The sequence below is a fragment of the Sapajus apella genome, unplaced genomic scaffold, assembly GCF_009761245.1.
Source record: "Sapajus apella isolate SASKATOON/1434 unplaced genomic scaffold, GSC_monkey_1.0 scaffold4, whole genome shotgun sequence".
In the NCBI taxonomy this organism is placed as follows: domain Eukaryota; kingdom Metazoa; phylum Chordata; class Mammalia; order Primates; family Cebidae; genus Sapajus; species Sapajus apella.
The window spans coordinates 34977305-34990151 of record NW_022436944.1 but is presented as its reverse complement, the minus strand read 5'-3'; the positions used below and the strand labels follow the sequence as shown (position 1 = coordinate 34990151).

Here is a 12847-nt window from a genome sequence, read left to right as displayed (position 1 = left end):
TTTTTCCTGTGGCTGCTAGGCAGGCATTGATAGCTATGTACTTCACGGATGTGACTGGACCTTTTGAGAACAGCTACCATTCCTTCATAAAAGCAGTGTCTAATTCATTAGTAAAACAACTGCATTGGTTTCTGAAAAAAATTTGGGTATTTGACTAAACTTGAATCTGTGGGACAGTTTTTCAGAATTGAATCTTGTAAGATATTCCTCATGCCTCTAAGACATGTTCTTATAATGGAGGGGTTGTGGCTATGAGAGAAAGAGACTTGAAGAACATTTAAGTTCATCAACGAAGAAGCCATTGTTATATTCATTGCATTTAAAAATCGGCTTCCCAGCACTTGGCTGAGATGACTGAAGGCTGATGATACTGTAATTTGGCATCTAGTGAGATGCAGTTACTCTTTTAGGCCACTTAGCTCCAGTAAAGTTCAATTTAAATTGTGAAACAATGAAGAAATATAAAAGTTCCAATCAAAAGCATAATTCTCAGTCACGCTGGCCATAATATGCTCCTGAAAGATGTTTTCTTTGACTGAATCTCTGCTAAAGCGTACACATGGGGCAGAATACCAGGAAATCTCAATAGAAAGACTTGGCATTCACTTTTATATTTTTTCCTTTCTCATGGGGATGATGTATTTCTGTTGGGGTCATTTATGTTTAATTAAATGATAATTTCTGGATTTACTAGAAATGGCTGGCTGCTAAATTAAATTATAACTCAGTAAAACAATCTTTCCAACTGCTTTCCTTCTTTGTTATTTAATATAAAAAATGTAGCACCTGATCTTTGGTATGATTTACTCTTTTTAAACATAGAGAGTTTCATTTAATGTTAAAAGACAAAGTTGGCATCTTATTTTATTCTGTAGCTTATAATCCATGAATATCATTTATTTTAATCCTCAAATTATTCTAGATTTGATCAGTAGAAAAATGTGTCTCTGTGTGTGTGTGTATGTGTGTGTATATATATATATATATATATATACATACATACACACACGTCTGTATTTATATATTTGTAGATATAGATACAGATATAGATGATATAGATACAGATATGGATCAGTGGGTCTTGACCAGGGGAGATTTTGCCCACCATGGGACATTTGGCAGTGTCTCATATTTCTGGTTTTCACAACTCAGGATCAGCAGGAGGGGCAATCAGGGTTCTACTGGCATCTTGTGGGTTGAGGCCACAGATGCTGCTAAACATCCTAAAGTGTATCTGCAGTGTATTAGGCTTATCTAATGCAGATATCTAGAATTATCTGGCCCAGCATATCAATAGTGTCGAGGTTGAGAAACCCTAATTTTTGGGGAATAGATGGGCATTTAGCATTTTGGATGTGCCAGGGCTGTGCTAGGTGCTGAGCATATAAAAGCATATCAGTAGCCTCACTGTATTTAGTGTCCTAGTTTATCTTTTTCTGTGTAACAAAGTATCCCTAAACTTTGTGGATTAAAATGATTTATTGTTTCTCATGATTCCATGGGTTTGGCCGAGATCACTAGACACTTTTTCTGCTCCGTGTAATATTGTTGAGTTAGGTATGTCATTATATTTAGCTGGGAGCTTGGATTGAAGGTCCAAGATGGCCTTACTTAACATGTCTTGCAGTTGGTGCTGGCTGTTGGCTGGGGCCTGTCTTCCTCCCAGGGCCTCTCATGCCCCAAGGCCTCTCACTCTGTGGTCTCTCCAATAGGAAAGGCTAAGCTTCTTTACATGGTTGTTGGCTTCCAAGAACGTGAAAATGGAAGCTACATGCCTTTGTAAGGCCTTGTTAAAGAAGTCACACGACATTATTTCTGTCACATTCCATGGGCCAAAGCAAAGTAGCAGGCCAGCTCAGTTTCAGGGGACAGAGAACAAGGCTCTGCCTCTTGATGTGAGGAATGACATAGGAACACAGGGATGGGAGTGATTCCTGTAGCCATTCTTGAAAACAATCTACCACGCTCACTGTCCATTAGCTTTGTGGCGAGAAGAACAAGGTTTTAGAGCCTTAAGTATCCTTTTCTATCATGTGATTCAGCCCCTGCTAGGTTCTAAATGCTTGTGTCCCTTCAAATTCATATGTTGAAACCTGATCACCAATATGATTGTATTAAGAGGTGGAGCCTTTGGGGAGGTTATTAGCTTGTGAGGGCTCTGCCTTCATGAATAGGATTAGCACCCTTATGTAACAGACCCTAGGGAAGCTCCTTCTACCATGTGAAGAAACAGTGAGAAGGTGCCATCTAAACCAGGAAGTGGGTCCTCACCAGACACTGAATCTGCTGGTGCCTCGATCCTGGACTTTCCAGCTGCCAGAACGATGAGAAATGAAATTCTGTTTATAAGTTACTCAATCTGTGTTATTTTGTTACAGCAGCCCAAAGGGACTAGTATAACCCCCTTAACTTCACAGATACAAAGCTAAGACCTAGGAGGTCATGCCACAGTCCTAGGCTGTCAAATCACTTCCCTAGCCTAGCACACTTATGGAGGAGCCAGGCTCAGCCTTCCTATCCCTGGGCTGGACGCCAGAGGCCTTCAGTTAATTTGGTCTCAATGACCAGCATTAACCAGCATTGACCAGTCATATCTTCCCCATCCTTGCCTCATATATACATTCTAAGCATGAAATGATGCTGGATTTTACTACAGTGAAAAATGGCTTCATAAACCCCACCAGCTGCTATAAAATGAAATCAAACTCATTTATGTAACATGTCACGGTAGCCTGTTATGCTACAGTACATTTTTCTAAAATCCACAGACAATTACTGCAATATGAAATGTATTTGTTTTGAAATGGAGTAGGTACGCCATAAATTATTTTTTAAACATTTTTTTGAGACAGAGTTTTGCTCTTGTCACCCAGGCTGGAGTGCATTGGCGGGGTCTCGGCTCACTACAATCTCTGCCTCCTGGGTTCAAGCGATTCTTCTGCCTCAGTCTCCCATGTAGCTGGGATTACAGGTGCCTGCCACCATACCCAGCTAAATTTTGTATTTTTAGTAGAGACGGGGTTTCACCATGTTGGCCAGGCTGGTTTTGAACTCCTGACCTCAAGTAATCCACCTGCCTCGGCCTCCCAAAGTGCTGGGATTGCAGGTGTGAGCCGTTGCACCTGGCCATAAATTTTTAATTTTCCTTAGTATAACCACAAACCTGAAAATAATTAACACTTTTCCCAGATCATTAGGATACTCTTTTGGATTATTTCAAGCCTGCTGGGTGGAGGATAGATTTATTTTGTATTGAAGACAATATTTTAAATGAAATACAGTTCTGAGATTTCCCCAACACTTCTGGGGGATATCTGACTCTTACTGAGGATTAAGGTAAATGACGAGTGATATTCTTAGATTTAGTACTCCTTGAAGACCATAAATTTCCAAAGTAGAGCTAGCTGTTCTCCAAGAGAAAAAAAAAATGCATTAGATTTCTGCTGTATTGACTAAATTGTAAATGGAATAAAAATTTCTTATTCTAATAGCATTTACTATATTTGTAGTTTAATAAGTAACATTTATTCTAGATAATTTGGAAAAGACATAAGCATACAAAGGAGAAAATAAAGATCACTTGTAATTTTGCCTTTTAGTGAAAACTACTCCTAACATTTTTTGTGTTTGTTTTTGCCACGAGAGATACATCAATAAATCTAGAGACAGGTGTGGAGAAAGTGATGTAGATATACATAAAGGTATTTCTTTTTTAAAAAATTGGATTATACTGAAATAATTTTGCAACTAGATTTTTTTGGGGAAGCCTAAATATAGTAAGAACATTTTCCCATGTTATTAAGTATCCTTCTACCATGCAGGGAAAGTTAAGTCTTTTTCCCTTATTTTGACAGGACAGTGACATTGAAGCATTGACCAGGTGTTTGGAAAATGTCCTGGGTTGTCCTTCTCTAGGTGAGTAAGTTCCTTCAGACTTAAAATATATTGACAGCTACTGATTCTGTTGGAATATCCAAGAAATTAAAAACTTGGAAGAAATCTTACAGGCATTTAAGTATGATATCCTAGTATAACAGATGAAGAAACTGAGGCCAATAAAAGTTGAATGTCTGACCCGAAGGCCAGGAAACTCAAAGAAAAATTGCTTATTAATATTGTAAGTAATTCTTAGTCTCCAAGGATGAAATAATTGAAATTCAGCGTCCCTTATAATCAAATGGTAGCCTAGTAGTGCGTAATAGGTTTTGCAGTTTCTGGAAAAAGGAATCTCCCTACCTAACTTGTCCTGTAGAAGGAGAGTACATTCAGTCAAGCTGAGAGGACCATCACTCTGAAGGTCAGTCAGTTATTTGAAGAGATTTGGTCTGAAAAACAAAACCAAAACTTTTTTAGCATTGTCAGTCTCAATAAGTAGGATTGCTGTGCGTCAGGAATAAAGCCCTATTTCTTAGTTTCTTCTTCTTTTTTTTTTTTTTAAATCTGAAAAGCCTGACTGTGATACATTCTCACTAGATGACTAGAGAACTGTCATACAGAGTAATCTTACTAGATGAAAAGGGCTGAGACATTTTTTTCCTCTAAATTTGATTACAGGTTTTTATTTTAAAATTTTTAACTGTAAACCAAAAGCAGTTTCTTCAAAGGGAATGGCAGGAGTAAAGATAATTAAGTTTTCAGGTGGGCAAACATTCATTATTTTATTAGGAGATTTATGCACAAATTATAGCGTTTTTCTGGCTTATTCCACATCTCCATGTGGGAAGCCTCAGTCATAACATGGCTCTTTGATTTTCTCACCTGACGATCACCCTGTGATCTGTTTAATTGTATATAAAATACACTTATTTGATACATTTAACATTTAACAAGCACATTTAACATCCAACAAGTACATTTAACATCCAAGCATGACTTAAGACCAGGAAGGCTTTTTCATCTCTGGACCTCAGATTAGATGACAAATTTTCAATCTAGGCTCCTTGGAGACCTCCAGGATGAGGGGTTGGGAGTACTAAGCAGCATAAGAACAGAAGCTGTGTCTATACGGCTTATCTCTGTTTTTCTAGAATTTAACACTATGTCTGGTGCAGAAGAGGCCCTTAAAAATATTTTAAAATATTTATTGTCGAAGGTGGTGGCTCACACCTGTAATCCCAACATTTTGGGAAGCTGAGGTCAGAGGATCACTTGAGGCCAGGAGTTTGAGGCCAGTCTGGGCAGCATAGCAAGACCCTGTCTCTAAACAAATTTTTAAAAATTCCGCCAGGCATGATAGCATGTGCCTAGAATCCTAACTCTGTGGGATGCTGAGACCAGAGGATTGCTTGAGCCCAAGAGTTTCAGGTAGCAGTGAGGTGTGATTATACCACTGTACTTCAGCCTGGGTGCCAGACTGAGACCCTATCTCAAAAATGTGTATTATTGTTACTGTTTCTATAAAGTAAAGGGGTATAATGCAGTTTTCTTATGCGGGTATATTGCATAGTGGTAAAGTCTGAGCTTTTAGTGTAATCATCACCTGAAGAGTGTACATTATACCCATTAAGTAATTTTTTATCCCTCATCTCTCTCCCAGCTTCCCACTTTCCTGAGTCTCTAATGTCTATTAATCGACACTCTATATACATATGTACACATTACTTAGCTCCGGCTTATAAGTGAGAACACTGATATTTGACTTTCTGTTTCTGGATTGTTTCACTTATGATAATGGCCTCCATTTCTTTCCATGTTGCTGCAAAAGACATGATTTTATTCTTTTTTTTTGTGGCTGAATAGTATTCCATATTGTGTGTGTGTGTGTGTGTGTGTGTGTGTGTGTGTGTGTGTGTGTGTGTGTGTTGTTATCCAGTCATCTGTTGATGGACACTTAGGTTGGTTCCATATCTTTGCTGTTGTGAATAGTGCTGCAATAAACATAAAAGTGCAGGTATCTTTTTGATATAATGATTTTTTCCTTTGGGTGTATACCCAGCAGTGGGATTGCCGAATTGAATGATATTTCTTTGAGAAATCTCCATACTGTTTTTTATACAGGGTATACAAATTTATATTCCTACCAACAAGGTATAAACTTTCTTTTTTCTCTACATCCTCATCAACATCCGTTATTTTTTGTCTTTTTAGTAATAGCCATTCTGACTGGTGTAAGATGATATCTTCTTGTGGTTTTAATTTGCATTTCTGTGATTAGTGATGTTGAACATTTTTAAATTTTTTTGGGACATTTATATGTCTTCTTTTAAAAAATGTCTGTTCTTGCATTTCCTTTGCCTACTATTTATTTGAGTTACTTGTGTGTGTGTGTGTGTGTGTGTGTGTGTGTGTGTGTGTGTGTGTGTAATGGCTGTGTTAGTTCCTTATAAATTCTGGATATTAGTCCTTGCCAGATTCATAGTTTGCAAATATTTTCTCCTATTCTGCAGATCGTCTGCTTATGCTCTTGATTTGTTTCTTTTGCTGTGCACAAACATTTTAGTTTAATTACATCTCATTTGTCTATTTTTGGTTTTGTTGCTTGCACTCTTGTAGTCTTAGTCGTGAATTCTTTGCATAGACCAATGTCCAGAAGAGTTTTCCCTAGGTTTTCTTTAAAAAAAATTTTTTTTATTCTAATAGGTTTTTGGGGACCAGGTGGTGTTTGGCCACATGAATAAGTTCTTTAGTAGCGATTTCTGAGATTTTGATGCGCCCATCACCCCAGCAGTGAATACTTTATCCAATGTGTAGTCTTTTATCCCTCACCACACCCCCGCCCTTTCCCCCAAGTCCCTAAAGTTCAGATGTATCACTCTTACGCCTTCATGTCCTCATAGCTTAGCTCCTACATGAGTGAGAACATAGGCTGTTTGTTTTTCCATTCCTGAGCTACTTCACTTACTAAAGTCTCCGATGCCATCCAGGTTGCTGCAAATGCCATTATTTCATTCCTTTTCATGGCTGAATAGTATTCCATGGGGTGTGCACCACATGTGTATGTGTATCACATTTTCTTTATCCACTTGTTGATTAATGGACATTTGGGCTAGTTCCATATTTTTGCATTTGCAAATTTTGCTACTGTAAACATGCACATGCAAGTATCTTTTTCATATAATTACTTCCCTCTAGGTAGATACCTAGTAATGGGATTGCTGAATCAAATAGAAGATCTACTTTTAGTTTTTTTAAGGAATCTTCATACTGTTTTCCGTAGTGGTTGTACTAGTTTACATTCCCATCAACAGCATAAAAGTGTTCCCTTTTTACTGCATCCATGCCAACATCTTTATTTCCTGACTTTTAAAATTCTGGCCGGTTTTGCAGGAGTGAGGTGGTATCACATTATGGTTTTCATTTGCGTCTCCCTGATACTTAGTGATGTTGAGCAATTTTCCATATGCTTGTTGGCAATTTGTATATCTTCATTTGAGAATTGTCTACTTATGTCCTTAGCTCACTTTTTGATAGGATTTTTATTTGTTTGTTTCTTGCTGATTTGAGTTCCTTGTAGATTGTGGATATTAGTCCTTTGTTGGATGTATAGATTATAGAGGCTTTCTTCCATTCTGTGGGTTGTTAACTCTGCTGATTATTTCTTTTGGTATGCAGAAGCTTTTTAGTTTAATTAAGTCCCACATATTTATCTTTGTTTTTGATGCATTTGCTTTCAGGTTCTTCATAATGAAGTCTTTGACTAAGCCAATGTCTGCAAGGGTTTTCCTGATGTTATCTTCTAGAATCTTTGTGGTTTGGGGTATTAGATTTAAGTCTTTGATTCATCTTGAGTTGACTTTTGTATAAGGTGAGAGATGAGGATCCAGTTTCATTCTGCATGTGGCTTGCTAATGATCCTAGCACCATTTGTTGAATAGGGTGTCCTGTCCTTTTCCTAGTTTATGTTTTTGTTTGCTTTGTTGATCAGTTAGCTATAAGTATTTGGCTTTATTTCTGGGTCCTCTATTCTGTTCTATTGGTCTATGTGCCTGTTTTTATACCAGTACCATGCTGTTTTGGTGACTATGGCCTTATAGTATAGTTTGAAGTCAGGTAATGTGATGCCTTCAGATTTATTCTTTTTGCTTAGTCTTGCTTTGGCTATGTGGGCTCTTTTTTTTGTTCCATATGAAGTTTACGATTTTTTTTAGTTCTGTGAAGAATGATGGCGGTATTTGATGGGAATTGCATTGGATTTGTAGATTGCTTTTGGCAGTATGGCAATTTTCACAATATTGATTCTGCCCATCCACGAGCATGGGAGTGTTTCCATTTGTTTGTGTCATCTATGATTTCTTTCATCCGTGTTTTGTAGTTTTCATGGTAGAGATTTTTCACATACTTGGTTACTTGTATTCCTTGGGTTGCTTTTTTTTTTGTAGCTTTTGTAAATGGAATTGCCTTCTTGATTTGGTTCTGAATGTGATTGTAATTGGTGTACAGAAATGCCATAGACTTTGGTATGTTGATTTTGTATCCTGAAATTTTACTTAATTTGTTCATCTAATCTAACAGTTTTTTGGATAAGTCTAGCATTTTCTAGGTATAAGATCATATGGTCAGCAAACAGATCATTTGAATTTCTTTTTTCCAATATGGGTGCTATTTATTTTTTTTCTCTTGCCTGGTTGCTCTGGGTAGGACTTCCAGTACTATGTTGAATAGAAGTGATGAAAGTGGGCATTATTGACTTGTACCAGGTTTAGGGGAATTGCTTTCAACTTTTCCCCATTTAGTATGATGTTGGCTGTAGATTTGTCATATGTGGCCTTTATTATTTTGAGGTAGGTTCCTTCTATGCCTCATTTGTAGAGGGTTTTTATCATGATAGAATGCTGACTTTTTTCAAATGCTTTTTCTGCATCTATATAGATGATCTAGTTCTTAAAAATTTTGGGTACATAGTAGGTGTTTACATTTATGGAACACATGAGATATTTTTAAATAGGCATACAATACATAATAAGCATATCATGGAAGCTGAGGTTTGGGTTTGGAAAAATGCTTGGGGCACTTCCTGGAGCCTTTCCTTCTTACATCCCACCAGCCCTTCTCCAAGTTAGCACCAGAGCTAGGAAGGGACAAGTTGCTCTTCCATGGCCTGGAATGCATGGTCCCCCGGTAGAAAGCTGGATCACAGAGGAACACTCTCTCTCCATCTCTCATATTAGGGCTTTACTCACAGTTCTCAGTCAGTTGTTTTCATGCAGGCTGTCTACCCACCTTCTCTTCACTGAGATCTTTCCTTTTCCAGTGAATTCCTCTGTTCTTTCTTGAATAAAAGATTATAGTGTGAATATCTGTGCACTGTTTTGCTTTTGCTATGTGAAATATTTTTAAATATTTTTAAGAGAAATTAGATGCAGACCCTGTTCTTTTACCAGTTTCAACCAAAACATCTTCACTGTTACCTGTTTTATAAATTGAATTTCTATATAAGATTGTGTCTTGAAAAAGATAGATTCCACTGCTAAAAATTTAAATAACACCGAATTGAATAGTTAATATCCAAATTCCTTTCTAGACTGGGTGCTTTTTTTTTTCTTTAAAAAGATGAGCATTAGAATCATAGAGTGAAATACACATTGATCTCTGCTTGAATCCCCACTAAAGTGACAAAAAAGGAATAAGGCTGATATAAACCTACAGGAAAAAGAGAACATAAGAGGAGGTGGAAGCAGATGAGAGCTTTAGTGAACTTGAGAAAGATATAAAGCAGATGGATGAGTGATAACTGATTTACAAAACAGAAAGCTGAAAGCTAAGTGCCTAAGATATATATAGAAAGAAGGGAGAGGGTAAGGTGTAGGCTAGGAGAAGCAAGGCAACTGAACCTACAGAATCTCATAAATGCTCAAGATTTGGAGGCCTCAACTACCTCTGAAGGCATGGTATAGGTGAAGATTAAAATGGGAAGATTGGTTGACAGTCTGCATAAAGAGAAATAGGCCCAAGGTTTCTTTTTCTCTGCTGGTACAGCCACAATATTCCTCTCCACGGTCAAGACATAAGAAAACAGACTTGATTTGGTGGAACATCGAATCAGGAAGGTTCCAGATTTAGGGGACAACAAAGGACAGGGTGATATGATGTGATGAAAACAGAGGGATGAATTGAAAGTCTTCATGTTAAGTTATGAAATCCCCAGATACCATCCCTACTTGGTTTGTGAAACACTGGAAAAACAGCATGGACTTCTTCAGGTTCAGAAAAGTGTGGATTCTTTAGAAGATATCTCTCTGGGAGCATTTACCAGCCTGAGAATCCTAAGGATGTTAACATTTCCTCAACAAAATGGTGGGAATGAGCCCTACCAGTTGACAATCCTGGAATCTACAGAAAAAGCTTGAATCGACTCGTAATGTTTCACACTTAAATGTGAACATATAGCAAGGCAGTAGCCAGTATCTGAAGAAATCTAACCAAAAAGAGAAATCAGGACAAAAATATACAAAGAACTCAGAAACAGACAGTGTAGGCAAGAAAATAAAAATTCAAAAACTATGTATCCACAAAAATTTTTTAAATTAAATAAACAATATTAAAATTTTAAAAGATAGCAGAGAAGATATTACCTTCTTGAAACAAATAATACAGAGTGAGAAAGAGCTCTTGAAGTTTTAATTTCAATGACAGAAATAAAAATTCAGTAGAATGTTTGGAAGGTTAAAGTGAGGAAATTTAGCAGAATATAATTAATAAATGATAAGAAAACAAAATGATCCATCTAGGTGGTTCAGCACCTAACAAATAGAAATTCCAGGAGAAAAGAACAGAAAATGAAAAAAATTATCAAATAAGAAAAATACTTGTAGAGAATCAAACAGAAAACTTATGAAGTATCAGAGAAAAGAGTGATGTCTTATTTTTCAATATACCTAAAAGCTAGAGGACAATAAAGTCTGAACCTAAAATTATTTATCTATCCAAACTATCAATCAAGTGTGAGAAAGGAAGAAAGACATTTGCAGGCATCCAATATCAAAAAATGAGGTCTGAAAAATATCTACCTCCCATGACTTTTCTTAGGAAGTTCTTATAGAATATGCTTCATCAAACATAAGAGTCAACCCAGAAAGAGAAAGACATGAACTTCAGGTGATAGGAAATCCATTATAGGAGAGAGGTTAAGGGGATTCCCAAAGTCACTGAATGATAGCTGGGCAACGGGCCTGGAAAACAATCGATTCAGACTAGAATGAGTCAGAGAGCTCCAAAGGGTGAATAAATATCTCCTAGAGAGGAATGGAACTAATGGATAACCCAGTTAGATTTGATCATAATGAGAGGAATTTAGGGATGTTCCTTTGGTGAGTTTAGGGATGAATTAGAAAAAAGTTATTAGAAAACTAAACAAAGTCAAAAATCCAGGGCAATTATTAACTCCTGGAAAACAAGAAGTCATTTTTAAAAAGAAAATGTAATCTGTACACATTGAGTGCTTAGCTGTATACAATAATTTTGCACGGTCATAATAATTTAAGCATTCAATTATTTTTAAAATGTGATGTAACTGTACTGGAAAGATGGAGGGAGGAAAAATATTTGTAAGCGTGTGTGTGTGTACGCACATTTAACAGAGAGGAAAAAAAGAACAAAATTCACATTCTCCATGTATAGTAGGAAGTCCATAGATAGTCTAAAACAGAAAATTAAATTAAAAAGTGGTATAAACATATGCTATAGAGTGATAAAGGTAAAAAAAGAAAAAAAAACAAGTTAAAGAGTTGAATATGGTCAACTTTGGAGACAAACTTGAAGGTGAGGCAGGGAGTTGCCTTTTTTAAACATTAAAAGCTTTGACTTAAAAAAGTACTAGATACATGAGTTCTTAGAAGTCAATTTCTAAAAAGAGGTAAGTGTTGGAAAGTAAAGAGCTCAATTCTGTCCTCCGTTACTTTAGTGTGCCCACTGTTAAGGCTGGATTAAGATTTTTGGACACTTTGATTACTGAGAAGATTATAGTAAACTAAATTTGTAAATTAAAAAGAAGCTAGAGTATAAAATAAAAAATATGCATACCCTGAAGTTAAAATATCTTCTTTTCATGTTGTTTGATTGCCAGATTCTGAATACATTCATTAAGTGTCCTTTTCAGTTTCTGAGGTGCCTCTGCTCTGCTTGTTTCCCAGCATCTGCTGGGATGATTTATAGGACATTTCAGTGCTCATTCCATTTAACTGCTAAAGTGCTTGCTGTCCAAAACTGTGCAACACAGGAAGTCCCTTAACCCTTCCACTGCTTCTTATGACTATGATGACCCCTTATGGTGACCTCTTACGTTACCAGGGCAGTAGAATTTAGCTAATGCTGCTGCTGAAATGGAAGGAGTTCTTTGATTGTGGCTACAGACATTGAGGTGATGGGAGCACATGCTTTTGAAATACCTGTCTGGGGTGGAAACTCATAGCAGGACCCTGATGACACATGAGAACTTTATTCCTTTCAGGACTGCAAGAACTTCCCTGTCATTACATAGAAATCATGAAGACAATCCCATCACATAGTCTTATGAGGGTCTAAGATGGCCCAGGTAGTTGGTGTCTGCTTTGTTTCAATTACATTTTTGGGAGGCCCAGCAACTATAATAATAGTTAGAGCTTATTAGTCATTGTGGTTGTTAATATATGTCAGAATGCTAACAGGATCCAGGGACAATTTAAGCTTAAATATGTCAAAGTATAAGCTTTGTCACTTCAAAATAAAACCTCTGTGAATTGAGCAAGGCTTTACTCATGCTCAGTATCTGCCTAGGCACTTTGATAATGCCCAGGTACCTGCAGAGCATGTCAAGATATGTATCTTCTACAAATGTCTTCAAGAGCTTCTTCATATATATATATATACACACACATATATATGTGTGTATATATATGTGTATATGTGTGTGTGTGTGTGTGTGTGTGTGTGT

General features: G+C 36.8%; 1 protein-coding gene and 1 long non-coding RNA gene across 6 annotated transcripts in view; one reads left to right on the top strand and one right to left on the bottom strand.

Moving 5' to 3' along the window:
- The window catches only part of NEK11 (NIMA related kinase 11), a 308049-nt gene that overhangs the window by 195271 nt on the left and 99931 nt on the right, over nt 1-12847 (top strand). For all 5 annotated transcript variants that reach the window (XM_032266836.1, XM_032266829.1, XM_032266853.1 and 2 more), the window contains one exon: nt 3855-3915. In XM_032266836.1, the coding sequence (XP_032122727.1) occupies nt 3855-3915 (61 nt within the window). The remainder of the gene's footprint in view (nt 1-3854; nt 3916-12847) is intronic.
- The window catches only part of LOC116542170, a 141814-nt gene continuing 133023 nt past the window's right edge, over nt 4057-12847 (bottom strand). Inside the window, exon 2 of the long non-coding RNA XR_004265110.1 lies at nt 4057-4325. This is a non-coding gene — a long non-coding RNA (uncharacterized LOC116542170). The remainder of the gene's footprint in view (nt 4326-12847) is intronic.